The sequence below is a fragment of the Falco naumanni genome, chromosome 1 (assembly GCF_017639655.2).
Source record: "Falco naumanni isolate bFalNau1 chromosome 1, bFalNau1.pat, whole genome shotgun sequence".
NCBI classification, from domain to species: Eukaryota; Metazoa; Chordata; class Aves; order Falconiformes; family Falconidae; genus Falco; species Falco naumanni.
Genome location: NC_054054.1, coordinates 115656436 through 115679688, shown reverse-complemented (window position 1 = coordinate 115679688; position 23253 = coordinate 115656436). Strand labels below are relative to the sequence as shown.

The window sequence follows — 23253 nt, the reverse complement described above, 5'->3', positions numbered from 1 at the left end:
TTCCCTTTGGATTAGGAAGTTTATTTTTACTGTGGAAGAAATAATTTACTCTTCTACTTCCCTCATGGAGGAAAAGTATATTTAATTGAGATCACATCAAGGGAATGAGGTCATTGACTCTGTTTGTTTTTTAATCCCTGTTAGTTTAGTGCTTTAGGGGACAAATTAACTTCACCTTATTGCATAATAGATGGAATTGATCCTTTCAAGATTTGTTGATGAGAGTTGGCATTATATATGCTCTTCAAAAAGAAGCCAGGATTCAAACTCATGATCTCAGCCTAAACGTAATTTTCAGTCTTTTAAACAACTTTAGCTTTAACAAAAATTAACAGGGGATATTTGTCCCCCATTTGAATGTAAATGAAAAAGAAAATGCTAATAAATTGGTGACAAAAAGTGAATTATAATGTTTCTAGCATAAAAAAACATTTAAAAAGTCTACAGTATATTCTTCACGTTCCTCTCCAGCTTCATTGTAATGTGATCTGCCTTTATAAATCCTTGTATTTGTATTTATAGTATGCCAATCACTATGCCATATTTTCTTTACCTCGTATTAAAAAGTAGCCAAGCTAAAATAAAAGTGTAGAAAGCCAAAGCAAACCAATTCAGCTTTAGATTTCCATTCTGCTCCTGTACCGATGATAGATCAGTACATGTGGAAGGACAAAAGCAAATGCATTTCTATTTTAATTTAAGAAACAATTTCACTGTTTTACTACAAATGTTTGCATAATCTTTAAAGGAAATAGCTTTCCAAAAGCTGATGGAATTTTCCTTCCAGAGTTTTCACACATAGGTTTCTGGGAAGTTAAACATAGCATCAGTATTGACGCTATAGAACTGACCAGTATTTCCTTTATAAGCTTAGATTTGTTTGGGTGTAGGTGTATCTTAAGTTTTGTTGCAGATTATGACCTGCACACTAAAGAAGGCCAAACTCCCAAAGCAAACTTAAATTTGGGCCAATAATTTGAAACAAGTCTCTGCATTATCTCATATAAAATCCAAGCGCAAAATTACGAACAGAGCAGATAATCTCTTTTTACCATCAAACAATTTTAAAATGCCTTGCAAAAAATAAACTGTAATAATAGTTTATTTTTATTTCATTTGTTTTCCTTCTAGCACAGAAAACAAATTGCCAGGAAGCTACCGCTATTAAGCTTTGTTTCTTTGATAGGATAATAGTTACTGTTTTAATAATCACAAAATAAGAACTACTTTGACAGACATATGAAATACATCTGGAACTGAGAAAAAACATAGACTAATAATAATCTAAACAATATACATTGATAAATCTTTGTCAAAGTTTTTGGCTATATTAAAGCTACCATTTAAAGAATAAATGTCATAATAAATGTCATTATTCCAGAATGAAAAGTACTGGAACCCCACTAAAGCAAATGGATATTTTTGCTAGAGCTGCTGTTACCAGATATTTAGCCTATGAACACAACTTAAGCACCTTATTTAATCATTGTTGCTCCATTACGTAGCAGTTTGGTAATGCTCAAGTCATTATGCAAAGGCTGACATCCATCATCTTTATTTTATAAATACACAACACAGACAGATGAAGCAGAATGTTCATGATCATATCCTAAGTCAGTAGCAAATGTCTCAAGCTTCTGATTTCTAGTTCAACATTTTTTAGAGGATTGCTAATGCACAAATTCGTATGTAAGCAACACATCAAATAAATTCCAGCTGTTTTCCAGCAAAAAAAAAGATAAGATATTTTCTTAAAATGAGATGGATGAAAAAATGCTCTAGTTTGTAGTCTCCAAAAGTAAAAATGCTCATAAATCATTGTATGTGGCCACTTTGCAAAACTTACAGGTAGGTCAGTAAGGCCATGACATAGAAACCATGCACCATTTTGTAGATGGTAGTGTCAGCGCCTACGTTTTTGTCTAACATTGCCAGCAACACCACCAAGTCATTCAGCTTGGGCGGGTTCTCAGGCGATCATCAAGTCCAGCCTCCTGCTCAGAGCAAGGTCAATGCTGAACTCGGGCCAGGTCCCTTAGGGCTGTCATCTCCCAAGGATGGAATTTTCACATCATCTCTGGGCAACGGGCTCCAAAGTTTGACTGTCTTCATGGCAAAACTTTTTTTCCCCTTATATCAAGCCAGACTCTCCCGTTTAAATTTACAACAAAAAAATACATTTTCTCTGTGCCAAGATTCACATATTTTAAAAAAGATTTGAACCTAAAGCATAGATGCTTCCAAATCGATCTTTAAAAGAATACTGGCACCCGATTGGAGGATATCCACATCCTCTTCCTGCGGAAGGAGCTACTAGTGATCAAATGGCATCAAAACTACATGTAAATCATTACCTTAAAACAAACATCAAATAAATTCATGGGCCTCCTCAGAGAAGACTGATTATACCAGTCTTGTGATTCTGTTCATAAAATGCACATTACACTTTGATGAGGAAAAAAGCACAATAGGTTTGGTTCTGATCTGAGTATGGTAAACTTGGAATGACTCTATTAAAGGTGACTAATTACTCTAGATTCTTACAGAGGCATAAACACCTCAGGCTGGCCTATTTTAGCTCTAAGGTATACACAATGACAAAACCAGATAATTTACTCTCAACTCTTCCCACATAACGTTAATTGGATACTGGGTTGAACTCTCCGAGAGCTAGATATAACCAAACATCTTACACCCCCAAGGAGAAACCCAGCAAAACAGAACCTTACTTTGAGGAAGTTTCCAGATTTCTTAGTGTTTAGAAAAATAGTAACATACTAAAAGCGAAGCAAAGGAGGGTTTCTGTTAGAGACACAAAGAGGCCTTTCAGCAGTAGGAGCAGTAACACACTGCAGCAAACTGCCCAGGGAAGCTGTGTATTCCCCCACTGGTTTCAAGAATAGACAAAGCAACATCAAGTCAGGAACGCCACACCTAAAGGTGATCCTGCCTTGGGGGAAAACAGATTAGGTGCCTTCCTGAAGTGTCCCTTTGGAGTCCCCGTTACTCTGCAAGGATACCGCACACACCAAACCAAAGCAAGGTACCAAGAGCAGAAGCCACTCTGGTGAGGTCTGAACCAAGCCTTCAGGAACCAGTACAGAAAAGCAGTGTTCAACATGCCTTAATGGATTGACTATTAAAATGTACTTTGAAAAAAATACTGTCAAAACTCTAAAACACCTTTGAAGAGTTGGAAGGTAAAAGCGCTTTGCAATGAGATGCCATAAAAGAATAGACAGACGTCAGGGGAGAGACTGTGACTTTGCACATGATCTCTGGATAAACCAAACAGTTAATACACAATTGTGAATGAAAAAGAATCCTTAAACATGTATTACTACATTTGCAAAGACAAATAACAATGGTAGCTGTAGTACATTAAAATACAGGATAAAGGAAAGGTAGATAAATATTTGAAACAGAGGCTCTTGTATAACTTTCTGAAGGAAATCCATGTTACAGTAGCCTGGAGTCAGGACTCAACTCTTCCAGGTGCAGTAGACAGAGAGATATACTAAAAACACAGCCCCTTTCTCAACAGACCTTAGATTAAAAATTCTACACCTGTTTAGAAATGAGCAGTTAAGTTTACATCTGACCCATGTTATACATCTACTCAGAAAGGTGCTAGGTAAGGTGCTATACATCTAGCTGGTTGTGCTCACCAAAAGACCAACATGTGAGACATCTTTCACAGCAGCAACAATGAGAAAATGCTCACAAACCATAGAGAAATATCTAATGAGAATACTCAGCATTTTTTATATCGTGCCTTCACCACGCTTCCTCCAAATTAAAAACTGAAGTTCAATTTTCCAGTCTTTTTGCACATAGCTCATCCTAGTTTGCAACTGTGATCACCAGGGAAAACACTGTTTGTGTAAACTTGAAATTAAATTTAAGAAGATGAGACAACCTGAAATTCTTAATGTTTGCATTATAAATTATTAGAATTTCCTCCTTTTACTGTATCTTCACATGTCTCTCCTATTTTCAGTTACACATAAACTTTAGATTTAAATTGCAAACAATGACATTTATAATTCTGAAAAAACTTCTAAGACGGATGCATTAGCTTTCCAAGTGCCTGGTTGGTAAGATACAGCTGTTCAGACAGCAGCCAACACAGAACACCACAGAGAAAGGAAAGAATGGAAACTGAACCCAAAAAGGTAGATTATGCGACAAGTAATTAGAAGTTCCCTAATTGTTTTCTATGGCAAAAGAATATAAACAAAAATCCTTTCCTGTTGGTAAGGCAGAGCTTCTAATAGCAGTCACAAGACCTGCAGTTTACATGAAGCAGGAGGGTATGGTAATAGCTAAACTCATTTCCTTTCAAAGGTGAATTACAGTTCAGAATACAAACAAACAGTCTCTTTACTTCAGCGGAGGGAAAAGAAAAGGGCATAAGGAAGTCCCATTTTAGCATAATGCAAAGTTTGGGGTTTTGTTATTTCATACTCTTAAAAAGTATAAATAAAGAGTCTGCCAAAAAAAGCACACGGGATACAAGATCTATCAGAACTTCATGGGTGAAAGGAATTGAGCTGTGTGTCATTTGTAACTTAAAAACTGACCTCAGGAGAATTTATTTTTCTTTAAAAAAAAATAAAATCAAAGAACTACACCACCATATTCTTTACAGAATATACATTTTGTCTAAATGATTACACAAGTTAGGGAAAAAAGCTAATTCTGCTTCCTTGCTCCACACGCTACACCCAGTACTTTTCCTGTTCATCCCCTATGCTATCCCATGGCCAATAAAGACCAGCAACAGAACTCCCCTCCTACAAAGGCCTCTTCATCCAGCTTGCCCGGTTACACCTTCTACTTCCAAGAAAATCTCCCCACCCAGGTCATTTTCCCCACCAAATACATAAAAGATCACAACAAGAAGAGAGGTTAAGGGGTTTTTTTTCTATCTCTCTCTACCTTCTCAACAGGTACAAAGTTTACTACAGTTGCCTTGGATCAAGAACAACACATCTCAAAACAAAGGCTCATACAAAACAAGTCCTAAAGGGAACAAATTTCTGCAACCTTAGCCTCCTACAGTTTTCAAGTAACACCCTATTTTAAAACCAGAGTGGTACTTGCTTGCCTGTTAACACTGCCTTTTGCATTTAAAAGAGCCTACTAGAAGCTGCTGAAAAGCTTTGCAGAAACACCAAGGCCACACAAAAAAGTACCACATAAAATTATTTTCTCCAGAAAAACAATTCTCTTCCATCTTGCTGCAGTTCTTGAAACTCCCATTTTGAGAAGCCCCAGTAATACTCAGATGTGGTACTAACACAGAGCTTACCCAGACAGAGTATCAGCAAACATAAGAAAATACATTTCAAGTGCTTAAACCAACAGTTCATTTTCTCCCACTCTCTCTGGTCACTTTACCATGGAATTTTAACTTTTAATTTCTGGATCTATTGAGACTTCTTAAATTTAATTCTACTTCAATAACTAGCACAGATTTCAAGTTCACATAAAAGAGCCACTTAAATAAAATGACCCCACTGAAAATATACCAAAAGAGCCAATTGTTCAAATAGCACTTATAAGTTATCCATGGTGAGCCCAACAGAAACAAATTATTACTAAAACCAAACAGCGTGGAGAAGAGGCAAGACCTGTATTATGTAGAAATAAAGAAGAGGCAGTAGTTGAGGTTGTATGTGTCACAAAGCTGTTGCAAATCCGAAGTACAATAATCCTTGTAACTGCTGAATGTGCTAGTAAGAGTTTTCGATACCTACATTTGAAATTACCAAAGCTAATACGTAGAAATGATGTGGTGAAGTATCGAAAGACACATCATACATCCCTCAAGTCCACTAACTCAAGCCTTTACCAGCACAAAATGAAGACCTTGAGGTTTTTCAAAAATAGTAAGGAAGAGCGTTTGGACATACAGACAAGATCAGTTTTGCCAAGTCCAAAACATGAGATGCCTCCTCAACACTAAGAACTATAAGGTTTTTTATTAGAGACGAATTTAAACAACCCTTGTGCACTGGTTGTCATCAGTACAATTTTTCCGTGGAGAAACAAACAATGAAAACTTCCATACTGCAAGACAAAAGGTTTCCAAAAGTAAATTGAACTCAGGATTTTTATTATAACAAATTCTTATGGCAGAGAACAATAGTTGTACTATCAAGAATTTAACTCACCCACTGCAGAAAGCACCACAGCAGGGGCTTAGGAAATTGTATTTGGCCCCAATACAAACAAGATGTAAGGGTTTGGTCAGATCATTAGAGTTTCCTTAGACATAAAAGTATATATAGCACTACCTATTGGCAAAGTAGTGATTTATAGTTGTTAAGTATTACTATTAGAACAAAGGAAAATGTAGTTAGGCTACAAGGCAACTGCTTAACAGACTGCTGGTTTGAAAGTACAACACTATCATTAACTAGGAAAGTAAATTATACCTTATTTTAGAAAATTTCATTTTCCTATAAGGTAGGAAATTATTCTTACTGCCTTTTGCTGGTACTTTTAATATTAATTTCACAATAAGCAGTACTAAAGTCAAAGGTAAGTAACTAAGACAGAATATTGGTAAACTTAAGCAAGACAACTTTAAATAGTTAACACAATGCTTCTAAATTCACTTCCTAAACCAGGTTCACCTTATTTTGTAATAATGTATACTTGCGATTCCCAAAAAGCTAGCTGACAATACCATGCAAGCTCCTCCTCACTGTTTTTAAACAAATGTAATGGGAAAACTATGAAATGTTTCATATAACAATTCCTCCCTGCACACATTTGATGAAATTGATCCAGGAACTTTGTGTCAGTAAAATGGCAATTATTACACAAAACCCCACGCAGTGCCTATAACATGCTAAAGAACTCCGATATCAAAATATGATACACAGAAGTGAAAAAAATGACCAGTAGTACCTGTAAGTTTAATTTTGGACAACCGTGCCAAAATTCCTGGCAAATCATCCAGCCGTAGTTTCATTTCTTTCCACTGTCTGTCTTCTTTGGATTCTGCTCTTACCGGTGTGACTGAGTCTTCAGTTTCTGCAGCTGACTTCATTTCTCTCAACTCATTCCCACTTGATGTCTCAGACGAAGGTTGATGAACAGGTGAAATTGATCTAATCTTGTGTATAACCTTTTTTTCTTGATCCAATTGCTGAAGCTCACGAAAAGGAGATGCAACCGAATCTGACTTGGGTTTGGCTCGTTGGCTGAGGTCTTTGTTGTACTGAGTTACATACTAAATAGAATAAGAAATGTTAAGATGAACAGTTAAGAAGGTATTTCTGCCCATTTCAGTTAATTAGCAACATCAGTATTATTGCTATATTATTTCTTTCTGTTAGGAGAATTACTTCCTATGATGACGTGACTGAGTTAGCCTGAATATCAAACACTTTTTTCACATGCAAGAAACTTTCTGAAGTTGGATGAGATTTCACAAAAAGCAGCTTTTCAACTCACAACTGCATCAATAGTTTACTTAAGCCTGAATAATTGCTTCTGGATAAAAAAAACCTACTTCCTCCTCCACAGCTTCAACAGCAAACTCTATTCAAAACCACCAGATAAAATCATTCAATATAATACCCCGACCAAGTGACCTTTAAACAAAGAGGTACACACGCATGCCCATAACAACTCCACTTTCCAAATATAAGCATTAAACTTTTTGCATCTTTAAGCTATGAAAAAGATCAGAAAAATACCAAGAAAATACAACCTACTTCCTATGATAAAAAAAATCACCTCCCACACTAGGGTATTACTACTTATACCAAACTTCCAGCTAATTAACTACGCAACAATCTTCAACAGGAGTAAAATGAACATATATTGAACAGAAAGTTAGAAGAGAGTTGTTTCCTCTTTTAGAACTCTTACAGAATAAGAAAAAGAGCATTTAACTTCTCCTATATATTTTCTTTCCCAAAATATTCTATATATTTCAAGCACAAGAGACAGGTATAAAAAGATTGAGCTTTCAACTAATCACGGTTTAAAGTACACAATAATTATAATGTGGAAGAGAGATAAGAAACCCTGAATGAGTCATGTGAATACAGATCAGTTTCATAGCAAAAAAAAAAAATTTGATAAGTTCTGGTGATCCCCAGAAGCATAGAAGAGACCCCGATCTCTTGCTTCATACAGGACTGAAGCTCAAAAAATACCAACAGATGTACATGCTCCTTGTGATCAAAGCAGTCATTAGCTATAACACTCAGTCTTATCCACATTTCATGACAGGACACAACTCAGGGAAAAGTAAGATGTCTCTTACTGCCATTCTCTTACAAGCGATACAACTGTTCAAAGAAGAAGATAGAATTTTGAAGGTTTGAATGATAATTACAGCTCTTCTAATACCTAAAACTAGCAGCACACTATAGAATGCAATCCATTAAGTTAGCAGGCTCAGGACTTTTGATTCAAATTAACTGATTAACTCTTCAGTCAGATCACACTACCTCCACAAATGAGTTCCATCTACCACTGGTCTGACTGCTAGCCAAGATTTGATTTTCTTATTCGCATTTTTATCAACAGTAACTTTAGATATCTCTTCATGTTTCTCAACAGCAGGAGAGTGCCCCGCTTTAGAGGCACATTAAAGCCCCCTGTCAAGCAGGGGGCACACCGCAGCACAAGGCATTGCCCCTGCTACAGCAGGTTTCCTCCAGCCTCAAACGCTTTAGACGCCAAATGCTCAACCCCGATGCAGTGCAGAAAAAGAGATGCTTGGAACTGCCTGAGCTTGCCTGATAAAAAAGTATTGGTTTTATCAACTAATCTCCATTTTGACTCATCACATGTGACAAAATGAATTGAAAGAATGAGAAAAATAGGATAAATACACTCCCTGACTTACCATTCGTTTAAGGAAGTTGAAGTACTGAAATGTAATTAGTCTGTCATTGGCTACATGGCAAAGATGCAGACACTGGCACGGTATCTGCTGTATTCCAGTGTTCTTCAGATGCCAGACAAATAGCCCTATTTAAAGTACAATACAATACAAAAAAAAAAAAAAAAAAAAAAAAAAAAAAACCAAACAAACCAACCAAAAAAAAAAAAAGAGAGAAAGAAAGAACATTAGATTCCTATTCCTTCTCTGAGTTTGCTTCTAACTAGGACCACTGCCCACTGCCAACTGCGACACAAGGCCCCCAGCAAACAGGGGCCAGGCCTGCTCAGGTGGGGAAAAACCCGTTATGCAGGCTCTAAGTGTCAGGGCTGAAAGCGCAGGCTTGCCCTAATGATTTGGGGGTTTTCTTGCAAATCTCTCAGCACCAAAGTCAAACGCGTCAAGAGGACACCCCTGCGCGACACGACACCTGTGACCCGAGACAGAGGGACACACTGCGGGGCACAACGCGACACAGCGCGGCCCCGGGGCCCATTCACGGCCCCAGGGCCGGCCCAGCCCCCGCCGCTGCCAGGCCCTGCCTGCCCCCCCGGCCTCGCACAGCGCCGACCGCGGGCCCCCACCCGCCCCCAGCCCCCGCCGAGGCCTCGCTGCCCCGCGGGCGGCGGTACCTGCCAGCGCCCGGGGCGGGCTGCAGCGGCGGGCAGCGCTCATGACCGCAGCGCTGCTCCCGCCGCCCTCTCCCCTCACCGCCTGGGCGCCGCCATCTTGCCCGGCATGACCGCTAAACGCCTTCCGGGTCGGCGCTTCCCGGGCGGGCGGGAGGGGCCGTGGGCTCTGGGGGAGGCGGCAGCGGGGGCTGGGCCGCGGCGGTCGCACCGGCAGCGGGACCCCACCAGCGGAGGCCGGGCCCGTCCCGCCGACAGCTGCATCCCCCCTCACGGGCCGCAGCCCGGGGGCTCTGGCCCAGCCAGGCTGGCGGGGGGCGCCTTTGGCCCCGCCGCTCCCGGGCCGAGCCCGCCGCCTCCTGCGCCCCGGCGCGAAGCACCTAAAAGCGCCTCAGGGTCGTGGGGGGGTGCGTGGGGCGGCAGTCGGGGCCCCCAGCGTCCCCAGTCACCCACAAATACCCCCCGCGGGGGAGAACCGCTCGGTGGGCCCCAGGTTTTGGGGTACCATAACTGCCTAAGGCGCCGGGTGGGTGCTGGGGCCGGGCTGGAGGCCTCGGGCACCTTTGCCATGAAGAGGCAGCCCAGGCCCTGCCCGGGGTGTCCTCCCAGCTGCTTGCTGCGGGCACTGGCTGCGGTTCCCTCCTTGCATCCCTGGGCACCTTTCCAGTTAACAGCGGGTCCGTGGGAGGGGGCAGGAGGGTGCCCTGAACTTTCAGGGGAGTTCACTTAATACTTGTGAAACAACCAGAGATGGTCTAATAAAAAATAGATTCATTCTTGAGGACATGGAGTCTCATTCCCCAAAGGACCTGAGCCTTAAATAGTCAAAGGCTTGGTAAAAAATAAAATATCTGTATTTGGTTCTTGAAGTAATTTTTGAAAATGAAGGTTTGATTTCTATACTCCTTGGGTGAAGTTTATGTGTGGCAGGAGGTCTGACTGAAGGGCTGACCCAGCTGCCATCTCATCCTCCCTTCGTACAAGTTCTGGGGGTGGCCGCATCCTTTGCTAGGCTGACCGAACTTGCTAACCTGAAGGGAAGGAACTGGTCATTTTGCTGGTTTAAGTGTTTGAACTCAGCCTGCACAGGGTCCGTAAGGTTGAAAACTGGTGTAAGTCACAGAGGAAGGGGCCTTGGACTGGAGTCTGAACTAAAAGGGAAGGGAATGGTTAGGACTGCTCAAGCCGTAAAGCGTAATTGCACCCCCAGGCATCTTTAAAATGTTTTCTTTAAAGAGTTTAAGTTCAGGAGATGTAGGCTATAAGTCACTTAAATGCTTTTGAAGATCATTCTCAATATTTTAACATGGAAATCTTCCTCAGAACCATCTTCCTCCCAGGCTTTCATTTCTTTATAGTGCTTAAATTCATGCAAAAGTCATCTTAAATCATTATTAGGAAGATAAAATGAAAACACTCACTCTAATTCACCAAGAATATCCTACTTCGAAGCATTTATATCCACTCTCTTTCTATTTGGGGAGCTGGGGAGAAATTAGGACTTCACATTTCTTACAGTTAATATCCTGTTTTACTCTGAGTTCTCACCACTGAGCATATATCACTTTGCAGTTCCTGTTTGCATCTCTAGCTTTTGTAACTTCCACAGATTTGGCCTCAACTTAAATTTACACCTGCAAAAATAAAATAAACATCATGCAGCACACACGCACACAATGGTTACATAGAGGGCTGGAAGGGGTGGTTGGTTTTAGGGCAGTTTGGGTCAGAGAGGAAAAGGTTGAGGTAGCTGAGTGTTCTGTGTCAGGGCTGAGATTTAAGGTTTAATGATTTTCATTGCCTTTCACTTGGGCAATAAATTGCACCCCTGGAGAGAGGAGGTAAAACACTACTTTTCTAATTAAGGAGAATGTTATCCACGGGCCTCAAGACAGAGCAATACCTCCTTGTGAAACAATAATGATGATTTAGGGCACATAGAATGTCACATACCCGTTTGGGTTTAACCACTAAAGCTACTCCTAGAGAGAGAAAAAAAAACAAACCTCAGGATTTTTAGTGGACACAAGCATCCAAATGTCAGAATTGTTTTTCAGCCTAGAATGGCTCCACAGCCTTTGGATCTTGGAAGCAGAGGTTCAGGTCTGCAGAGTGCTGGTTCTGCAAAAGCTGGATCCATGAAATACTAAAAGCTCCAGAATGCGCCTGGGCAGGGGATTACAGAAAAGGGGTTATGGCCCTGCCAGGGAGCTCTCAGTACCTTCCCCGCTCAGCACCCACATCCTAGTTCATAAAACCCAGGTGCCAATGTCACAGGACCACAGGGCTGCAGGAGGAGACTCGCCTCTCACAGGGCTCCAAGGTCAAGTGCCGTTGGCAGGCAGAGCGATTCCTGAAGCATCCCTAACTTTTTTGCTGCTTGCTGAGATGGGCAATTGCTCAGTACCTCTGGTTACTTCCCCACAGTCACAAAGTAAACACTGCACCTACAGGTCTGTTTTCAGGGTGATGCAAGGGGCATTTAACCACGCGACTCCCATTAATGTTAATTATAGAGCACATATTAACAGCATTATACGATCCTTTTTCCTATTAGCACTATCATAAATCTCATTGGTGGGGCTTAATTAGATCTCGGCAGGAGAATGCAATAGTTTGATACACAAAAGGGCAAATTTGTGGAAACAGCAAACTATTATTATACTTTAATCTCAAAATCTCTCCTTCTCTTACTCATAACACCAACAAGACTTCTTGTAAGATTGATTTGTTGTCAGAAAATGATTTAAAGACCAACTGTAAAAATACTGTATTTTCCTTGCTTCGTAGAATGTGGCATTGATGTTAGAGCTCCACAGAGACTTGATGTACTTTCAGATAGGGAACTCTAAAAGCCAAGTGCAAAATAAATAAGATGGCATCCTGCTGTTATTGTGGTAACCTTTACAGATCATTTCAGAACTGTGACTGTTGTGTAGCTGAGTAATACACCATGGGGGAAGCCTGAGCTTAGTGCAATTCTACCCTGGTCAGCTGAAGCTCAACTGTATTTGCTTTTTGGGGGCCCAGTATGTAACAGAAGGAATGGTGTCCAAAGTGAAGGGCACTGGGACATACCAGAAATAACAGATAAGAAGAACTAAGAAAGTATTAAAGGCCAAGCCAGATCATAACGATAGAAAGTTGATTAACTGCTTAAGGCATCTAGACTGAGCAAAAGATCTCTCTACTCAACACTACTTACATCAACAACAACTTACATCCCTGCTGAGATCTCCCTGAGTCAGGGCTTGTTGCAGCTTCAGTGGCTGAGAAACTCCTGGTGATCCTGATGACCAGTTAAGTAGTTCCTTGAGGCACTTGTAAGGGGGGGGGGGGGGGGGGGGGGGTGTCTCTGTCTGTGTCTGTGATTTTCTACAAATCGGCATTTGTGATGCACAAGCTTCATGTCAGTGCAAGACCAAAGCATAGATATATTTTGGTCTTAAAGAAACCCCACAACCAGGAGCAAAATCTACTCGTACCAAGAGCCTGAAACATGGAAATTCTGTGCTATTAAAGATTTGCCTTCTAGCAAATAGCTCCAAGTGGAAAGTAGCAGGTAAAAAAAAACCAACATGAAAACCCCCAAACTCTTCCACCATGTCGATTCCAGTGTTACAGAGGAGTGAAAGCTTCCAAGAATGAGTGAAATAGTAGTCCTGGTAGATCAGGACTCAGTAGCCTTTTTGAAGTGGTATGCCAGACTGATTTCTTTCCCAAAGTAGAGTTCAAATATACCATAGGAAATCAGCAGAAGCTAGAAACTGCTGCCTCTTCCCAGCTGTCAAAGGTGGCCTTGTGCTGACCCTGTGGTATGCCGTTTTTTGGCAAGCCCTGTGTTGCTTACTCACCACCTGTGATGGACTACGAGCTAGAATAGCTTACTTTGAGCCAAAATCTTCCAACCTTTCCTTAGGTAGATCTTTGCCGAGAGCCTGGTGTAAATTCAGCTGCAATCAGATTTGAAGTTGACGTCAAATCTGGTGCGGACATGCAGGTGACGGGGAGTAAACAGCAAGATGACTGGAGACGAACCCTACCAAAGGCAGCATGAGGGGAATCACCCCTAATAAATGGCAAGACCTGCCTTAAGGCAACAGCAACAAGCCACGCAGATTCACAAAGGAGCTACATAGCCACTGCAACCCACCATCACATCAGCGATCTGTTTTTAACTCACCCTGACTTTGCTGTTTCTGACAAGCAGTGATACCTCTTCTACCTTAAAGTTCTCAGCCAGAGTCAACAATAGCTATTGCCAGCAGCCCTTTGCCCTGAAAATGACATTCTCAAGAAAAGGACCTGTGTCCTGTGCTCTTTCAGCTGGGAATTGCTGCCTGAATTTCTCCAGAGCCCCTTTCTATTTTTTTCTCTTTTTTTTCATACCTCCTTTCAGAGGTCTTTCTTTTTCCTGGAAAATCTATGTGAAATTCCCAAGCTGCCTAGGACTCAAAAGATCTAATAAAAATAAGATTTATTAAGAGCAGAGGGAGGAAATCAGATTAAAACTGAAGAAACAGCTTGCATAACTGATCTCCTGTACTCAGCAACTGCTCAGGAAGTGCTTGGTACACACACATTAACTGTTTTGTGGAAGTGCTGCTCAGCCAGCGAAGGCAGGCGGCAGGCTGCAAAGTGTGTCTTCTCCGCAGATATGGCCATTAGTTGCACAAACCACGCCAGTGCTCATGCTCGCTGCTCCTCAGTGCCAGATGCGAAGCTGTGTTTGGCTAACCCACTGTTAACCGACTTTGCCTACTGGGGGGGCAGAGGCTCAGAGGGACCTGAGGCACCAAGAGTCTCCAAGCTCTGCAGCCCAGTATCACCCACCACAGCCAGTATCTCTGCCTCTGCCCACCTCCAGCTCTCCGTGGGAGTGATGCGTGCATGCTGTGAGACCTATAGGATGGCTGTTTCTACCTCTCCTCCCTCTGCCTCATCACTCTCTTCTGCTCGCCCTAAGGCCATGATTTGCCATGCCTATCAGCCCATCACCCCATCCTGCTCCCTGCTTTGGTTAGCTTTAAACCCCACCCTGCAGCACCCATGTTGGCAGGACTCCTCTTCTGACTCGCTTTTCTCCCTCAGCAGCATTTTCACCCAGGTAGGCAGCGCTCAGCCCCAGCAGCACTCGAGAGACATGACAGGCAAGGCAGCACCCATCTGCTCGGTCCCTGTCTCCCATCCCTCTGCGGGGGCTGGCTGAGCGTGATGAAGCCCCCTGTGCCAAGCTCCAGGAAACAGCTTCAGCTTCCTCCTCATTTCAAACGGTGCCCAAACAGTCCTAATCCAGTCGCTGCGGGCTCCAGCTCCTGGAAGCAATTCTCACTCTTTACTGTCCTCATTTGGGTGCCTTTGTCTGTGTTCATCGAATGCAGATTTTGGACTGAGTAGCTCCACCAGCCCCCAATAACCTTCACCAGGCATCTTCCTGCTTCTCCCTTGCTGAGTCCAAGCATGGCAGTGCTCTTTCACTTCTGCTTCCACTGACATAGCTTCCACACTTTACTTACCATTTCTTAATGGTTTCTGTCATAGAAGACCTCTCACAAATCTTCATAGCTTCTTCCGGGTATTTTTCCTACTCTTTCCCCACAATGAAATGAAGAGGGAGCAAATAGATTTTTTTTTCCCCCTGTACCTCAGTGCAGACCCTATCCCGTACTGCTTCTTGGATGCAGTTTTTCTCCATGTTTGTGGCCACTCCAACCAGGCATGCAGGGATGTTGTGGGCTTGAAGGGCTGGCAATGGAGACAGCCACCACAAGAGGAGCACGGTTTTGAGAAATGACCTGCAACATGACAGTGGCTGTGGACCCTGTCCCTACGCTCAGTGGAGCCCGCATGGCCTGTTCCTCCTCCTCAAGCAGCGGTGGAAGACTGTGGTTGTCCTAAGGCACCTTTGCCAGCACACTAATCCTTCCCACCAGTGTAGGTCCTGCAGGCATCTGCCCCAAGTCAGGAGAGGACAACTGGCACTGTCAGAATTACTGCCCAACCCAATGTGAGAAAGCAGCACAACCATGGCTGGGTATTTACAGATTATGCTTTATAATTATATGTCATTTGTGGATTCTGGATATTCTGGATTGTGGGTATTTCAGCTGAACTTCAGAGAAGTGGTTGTATTTCTACACGTCTGCACATCTTGAAACTTAAGGCCTGAACCAGCTTTTACTGGAATCAATCAATAAATCCTTCCATTGACTTAAATGGAAGTTGAATCAGATCTGCTGCTAATGCTTGCACATCCCTAATTAACTGTCCGCTGCATCACTGAGGTGAGGGGAGGTAGCTCCTCAACTGTCTCGGTGAGAACTGTGACTGAAGCTCCACTGGCAACCTTGTGCTTGCTCACACCTGGGTTTGTGCAAGATGTGTCCTCTCCCATGGCAAGCATAACTCTGGTGCCTGCAGCATCAGCACAACTTGCTCAGCACCTTGTGTTAATTGTCTCACAGACTTAACAGCTTTCCAGCAAATTTCCCGTTCCCTGTTACTTCCTCCTGCCCTGGACTATTTCAAGCCTTTATGTAAGAAGCACCACAAGCCCCTTAATGCTAGGTTGTTTGGACAGTTGTTCTGCAACAGAATATCTTGGGTTCAGCAAAAAATGCCTTCTGCTGTCATAGCAGCACCAAACACGTAAGTGCAAATGACTGACTTGCAAGGGTAACAACACTTCTGAGCTTTGCAATTATGCACAGTGATGCTATTATATAATTGATCTGGGGATTTAATAAATTATTCTTTTTATAGTTCTGAGAACACCCAAAGTCAGATTAGGGAGAGCTTTAATGCCCACTTTCCTTGCCGAAAGGACATTGGTTTGTGCTGTGAGCTGGTGGCTGTGGAAGCAGCGTGCCCAGCTGCCTGATGGCCATGCTGGCTGACTGGTGGGACTTCTGCCTGCCCCTCTGCCTGCCTCATCCTCACCTCGAAGAACAAGTGCCACAATGGCACATCCTGGTATAAATAATGTACCCCTTGGCAACTTCTCAACAGCATGAGACTAAACAGCTCGGGAAAGGAGAGGATGGTGGCACCAGCAAGCCAGGGCATGCTGCGGGCAAGGGTTGCTTGGGCTTTAACCCCACCACTTCACCTGGGCACTTACTGCCTTGACCTGCAGTACATGGCAGGTGGCCAAGCTCGTCCTACCGCCTGGGGCTGCCATCTTCTCACATTGCACCACTTAAGCGGAATTTAGTCATATTATTACTTGGATCGATACCTAAGGAAAACCCGTAGCATGGCAAGAAGTGGTCCTGGTGACTCACACTGGCACTTTTCCTTCTGAGTCAGCCCTGAGCCGGTGCCCAAGCATGGTACAGGGGCACGGTGTGGCAGGAACATAATTTCAGGTGTGGAACATGATTAAGGTTGTAACCACTCGTCATTTTATCCCCCTTATGCTTTCCTGTCCTTGCTGGGTAGGTGCTGCCTGGTTAAGCTCTGGATCCCCTGGGACACAGCACTTCCTTGCAATAACCATGCTCCCACTGGAGTTAATGGCAATTAATGGAATTAATGACAAAAAAAAGTAGGCTCTGCACCTACTTCACCAGTGAGCACAGCCTGCCCCGGCCAGGAGATGGGAGGGCTGTCTGGTTTCCCTCCTTCTCCTGGGTGTTAAACTAGATGAGTTCCTTGTGGGAGAAGTGTGAGAAACTCCAGTTTTCTCCCTCAATGTGAAGGGTGGAACGTTTTATGTTTTTCTAATTTGTGCATGAATCAATTTAGCTTCTGAGGAAAAAATGTCACGTAAGAGAAGCACACCAGAGTTGGCAACAGAAGGTGCAGGAGAGACCCCTCAACCCTACCACTCTTAGCAGTAATCTATGTCCTTCCCCAGCATCTTGCAGCCTGGGATGCTAGATGGCCAAAATAAATGAATGCCTTGCTTGTGTTCCCAGTCGATATTTACATCACAAAATATATCCAAGACACAGCAAGTCTCTTTCTTAGAGAAATACTGTATGTGTCCTGTTAAATGCAAACTCCACAAGTTGTCTGTGGCCTGCAGGCTGCAGATCGAAGGCCCTAAGAAAGCTGATACCAGGAGAAGGCTGTCATGGTCAGGATGATTCATCTGCCTGCAGACTGTTCCCACTAGAACCTCAGGAGGGGAAGAGCCCGTGGTCAGAATGGCCCATGGGGGAAGGCTGTAGGAGTGCAGGTTGAGCAGCCCTGCTCCGTGGAGCAGAGTGATGCTGGACACCTTCACCATCGGCTTTGAGCCTCCATGGAATAGCTCCTCATGGAGATGTTGGCAGGCTGTGCAGAAACCCCTCGACCAGGGAGGCGGCTTATGTGCCAGACAACTTTTGTTACTCAGAGGCTGCCTGTTTGGGTTCCTGGCTGCTGCAGTGGGTCCTTGTCCCTCCAAAATGTGTGTCGCAGTGCTGGTGATTTCAGCTGGAGCGATGTTTAGCCTGTGGTGAACGTTATCCTGAAAGACAAACCAGGTCCGGTGCAACTTCCTCAACTTAAACAAAGGAGACCGAGGATGTCTTGATTATAGAAAAGCAGACTACACATTCTTCTTATTTATGGACGTTTAGGGCAGTTAGTTGTTATAAATCATGCAGCCAAGCAGTCATTTTTTGAAGCACTTACATCCCAGACCAACTAAGTGTGTTCATATTAGCCTCAGCAGTTGACAACCACAGCAAAGAACTTGCAGAAAGGATAACATTTATGAACATATCAAAAAGATTCATAATGGGCTATTTAAAATAGCAAGAGATGAAAGAGGCAGCCTACAGATAAGCCATTTTGAGATCCTCAGTAATTCAGATCACTGTTTTTAGAAGTCAAGTTTTAGCTATCACAGATCTGTCCCTGCTGCTCTGCAGATAACAAGGTAGGCTGTTCTGATCAGGGTGAGAGCTCTCTTCCACCTAGGGCTCTTTATTTCACTCTGGCAGCTATCACATAGATATTGAAAAAAAACTGTATGCAACTCACACCCACCTTCCATCTCCTGTACGCTGCCGAAGCGACAAGCCTGAGCACACATCAAATTCAGCCTTATTTTCCGTGGGCTGGCTCTGCTCAGTGCTGCCATTTCCTAAGGGTTAATTTTGGCAAGCAAGGGTAGTTGGTCAAGTAAAGCGTGTGCACCCTCCGGGCAGTTTCATAGCCTGTCAGGCACTTGTTAACACACTAACACATTTATTTTTTGATGAATTTGTGGCATGTTGGGCATGAGCCAGAAGCTGAGCTGGGAACAATATTTATTTATATCTACACACAATAATTCATGTCTGCCCAAATCATGGACTTTCCTTAATCCACAGTATTTCAAAACATTTGCAGTTTTCTCAGCCGATTAGCATTGGCTTTGCTTGGCCCAACCTAGTGGAAAGAAACGTAAGACAGTGAATGCAGCTGAATGCTTTGATTCACTGATAGAAGCTGACGTTTCTTCCCTGGCTGTTCTATCAGTCCATAATTTAAAGATTCTTTTGAGGTGCAAAGAGCTGTGTTTTGTGCTGTGACGAGCAGTATGGGATGTCCAGTCCTTGTTCTGTGGAAGGAGTCTTGCCAAATACCCATCTGAACAAGGGGGCCGTAGTTTTGTGTGCCGCTGAAACAAACTAAAAGCCTGCAAAAGTTGCTTCTTGAGAGCTATTTTCTCAAAGTGAATCACTATCCGCAATCTGGAAGGAGAGAGTTGATGGAGCCCACATCATCAGCTTGATGGATCAAAAAGTTTTCATAGTATTGGTTTCCAGCCACCGAGTGCTAATAAACTACATGAAACATGAAACAACGTTTGCATTGAGAACTGTGCAGCAGTATAGGAAGCCACTGAAGATAGCTCAAAAATACCCTCCATCCCTTCTAAGTGTAAGAGGGAAAAAGAAAAAAGAAAAAGATGGGGGGTGGGGGGTGGGGGGTGGGGGTGAAGATTCAGAGGTTTGTTGGATAGATTTGCAATGTATTTGGAGAAAAATGGAGCTTGGATGCAAACAGGTTTAGTGTCCATTAAAGCTAGGATGAGGCAAACCTGCTGAAACCAGAACTGAATTTGGGTATGACCACGACACGGTGTGGAGATGTTGGTTGCTGGGTCATAAGAAACGCAGCCTCTGAAATAGCACATGCCTTTCTGAGCTCTCAGAAGATCACTGTCATCAAACCTGTCACGCAGAGAGGGAAATTAAGCTCAGATTCACTCAAAACACCATGAAGGAACCTCTGTGCTCTGCCCATTAGACTGTTTCCCCATACCTGTAAGTGCCCAGGTTTTAAGGACTAATAGTCACAGGGTTGTCCTCTGGCCCTCCGAGACAGAGACAGGGAAGGGACGGCCACACTTCACGGGGAGCCATCACCTAGGTAAGAGCTGGAACAACAAAGAGGAAGGTTTTTATAAAGGAAAAACTATTTCCCACTTGTCTGTAGCAAATATGGAGACTGTGTAACATCAGCCTGGCTGGTACCACTTGCTAAGCAGTCCTGCCTTAGTCTGTCAAGGCAGCGTTTGTTTTCGAAACAAGCCAACATGACTTCTGTGCAGTGGTAGCCCAGGTCTTTTTGGTCACATACTCACCTTCAGGAGACCTTTATAATTTTCCATGCATCCCAAGCAGTTTGTCTGTGGGATTTTCAAACCATTTCTTTTTCCTCTGCAAAAATGAGTAAAGTTTAGACTTGATTTTGTTGTATGAGGAAATTTGAAGGAGTTGCATTATTAACAGCAACATTATCTGACCTGAATTTGGCTACTGCATAGTTTAAATCCCTTAGGGAACCTTCATTACTACAGCATTAAGGAAGCTTTCTGACTTTTTAAAATCCTCATAAATGTTCTTTTCAGAACAACACTATAAATTCAGCTTTTTATCATAAACTTTACCTTCCTAAATAAAAAAAAAAAACCAAAACAAGCCCTCTCAACTTATTGCACTCGATTTCATGACAGTGTTTTAAAATACAATTCAATACTTATGAAATGCACTGCAAATCCAAGTTTGATGTCTATGGGCTGTATCTGGCAGGAGATGTTCTGATTTTGTCCTGGGCTTTTATTTTATTCTCACTACATATTACTTGAATTAAGCTTACTAAGTATGCTAGCCAAGATCAAGATTGCGTGGCACTAGGTGCTATATAAACACAACATAAGATGCAGCCCAGGCCATAGATAAGTAAAATCAAGCAGATAAAACCAAGGGAAGAGGGAAGCGCTGTTATCTCTGCTTTACAGATGGGGAGCAAGGACACAAGGAAAGGAGTAGTCACACTAACTTGAGGCACCAGCGTAGGAGCCTGAGCTCAGAGGACAGGTTTCCTTCATCATTAGTGGGGTTGTCTGCATCGGTCAGAGGGGGAATGGGTGTCACAGAGGGTGAGAGCCTGAAGGAGGGGGTGTGAGAGAGGAGAACGCCGCGAGGGTCTGGCTCGCACAGGGCAGGCAGGCAGCCAGGGGGAAGCCCACCACCCCGGCAGCGGTGTTGAGACAGTTCATATCACCCCCGCAAGCCTCCTGAAACCTCCAAAAGGTTAATCATCATCGTGCTGGGCTCCATGAAAAGCCAGTAATGAAGCAGCAATAAATAATAATTTATCTCATTAAAACGCTCGTGTCAACTGTGTCTGTCAGTGTAGAAATAGATACGGAGTACAAGGGCTGGTGTAAGGCATGCTTCACACACAAACGTGCCCGTGAGCCCTGGAGAGACGGGGTTTGTTGAGACAAGGAGTTGTTAATTAGCCAGACCAGCTCAGGAGATGACATTAGTCTGCAATATCTGCATCTCCAAGAAAGTGAAATGATGCCTATTCCAATTAAAGGCAGGCCAGCCCACGGCCTCCATAATGAGAGAATAGTTGCCATTTCAGGGGGAAAGAAGAGACCCAGCTGGGCCTCTGAAGGACTTCCAAGCAAAACAAAGTGTAAGACCATGTATTATTCCCTGCCACAAAGGAAGGTGTCGGAGGGAAACCCTCTGCAGGGTGCATCTCTGCTGGAGGGTGCAAATGCAGCATCACTGTCCTGCACAAACACGGGTGCAAAGCATGCTTAGCAAGGGACATCAGGACAGGACAACAGTTGGGTAGGGAGGAGAAACCTTTCTGATGTAGCCTGTAAGGGGTTTAAACACAGCTTTCTTTTTGTTCCTTCTCTCTGTCCTTTACACACGTTTGTAATTTTTTCTCTGTCCTAGAGATTACAAGTAAAAGTTAGTCAGCCAGGCATGCAGAGTTCTGTACGATATTAAATATGTGCGGTGTTACCTATGCAATAGCCTGGAAGGACACCTCTATGTATGCTTTTCTACTCTGCAAAGTCCATGGCTGTAAGCACATTCATTTACAATGTCTCTGCGGCCCAGTGTGCCGCTGCCCCAGGCACCCATCGCTGCCGAGGGCTCTGTGGCCAGCGGTCCCTCGTCCCTCCTGCCAGGCACGGCTGTGGATGTGGTGGCCACATGTGTCCGCGTGTGACGTGCACCACGTCTGCATCAGCACAGGCTCTGCTAGCAGCTCCAGGAGGGCACCGAGCAGATAGTACTTCTTGACTTAACCATGTCGGGTCTCTGGTTTGGAAACTCTCCCCCCAGTTGCCACCCAGCTCTTGTGGTTTGTTCAGTGGCTCAGAGGGTTTTTCTCTGTTAAAGAGGTGACCCGAGCCATCTGCTGAGAGCAGAATCGTGCCATGGCGGTGCTGGTGGCACGGCAGCTCTCTGAGCTGGGGCTAAGCATGGGAAGGAGCATCGTGAGTTCCCACAGCTCTCCAGGCTCCCGCAATGGGAACTCCTAATTAATTGTCCGTACAGTACCTCTTTCCCTTATTTTTCTTGTTAACGACTGATTTTTAAAAAGGGAGTTCAGCAGCTCAGCCGTTTCGGAGTCACCATTAATTTAATCTTCCTCCTTATTTATTGATGGAGCTACTTTCTCTCTTGCCTTTGGTGTCCCCATGATATATTTCTAAAAGCCTTCCCGATGCCTCTGGGAGCAGTCACTCATTCGGCTGCCCTTGCCGTCTCCCTGAAAGCCTCCCCTCCTCAGCAAGACACACTTGCTTCGGTGTCCACTCCTCCTTCCTGACAGAAACCTTTGTGCTCTTTCTGACTTTTCCACCATCTCCCTGTTCTGCCTTGTTTGCTGATCCTCAGTCGTCGCATTTTCCTCTTTCCCTGTAAAAACATCCTTAAGGATGGGAGCGGACTAGCACAAAGTGGGGTAGCCCCTTCCCCTGGCAGGGATCTGGGCTGCCTGGCAGCAGCTCTGACTCTGTCCTACTTTCTCCTGGATCATCACTCACCCTTTCATTTGAAAAAAAATTGTCCTTTCTAGCACACTGTGTTCACCAGACTCCCCAAACTACCTTGTCTGAAATTTAATTCGCCTGTACGCTATTATAACAGTTGCAGTCATTTAGTATTAATTAGCATGACTTGTAATTTAGTTCAGTCCTTATGGACCTAGTGGTGGCCCAGTTCTGACATGGATGGCACAGGCTCATCAAGAGACGGTCCCTGTCCCAAAGCAGTTACACTCCCCAGATGAGCCACCAGGGAAATATCTTCTTGCCGTTGTACCAGGGGAAGTAAAGCAAGAAGAGATTTGCGGGGGAGCTCAAAATCACCTCTAATGGCTGAGCTCCCACGCAGAGCCTGGTTCATAGCATCACTTTTGTTGATCCTCCCTGGGTGAGTACCCCTGGATCGCCGAGGGGCTGGCAGAGCC

At 43.7% G+C, this 23253-nt stretch overlaps 1 protein-coding gene across 1 annotated transcript in view; it reads right to left on the bottom strand.

Moving 5' to 3' along the window:
• The window catches only part of LOC121081302 (protoheme IX farnesyltransferase, mitochondrial), a 104587-nt gene extending 94927 nt beyond the window's left edge, over positions 1-9660 (bottom strand). Inside the window, exons 1-3 of the mRNA XM_040580216.1 lie at positions 9547-9660; positions 8879-9003; positions 6922-7246 (exon numbers count right to left, since the gene is read on the bottom strand). Coding sequence (XP_040436150.1) covers positions 6922-7246; positions 8879-9003; positions 9547-9589 — 493 coding nt within the window. The 5' untranslated portion in view covers positions 9590-9660. The remainder of the gene's footprint in view (positions 1-6921; positions 7247-8878; positions 9004-9546) is intronic.
• Between the last annotated feature and the right edge of the window lie 13593 nt (positions 9661-23253).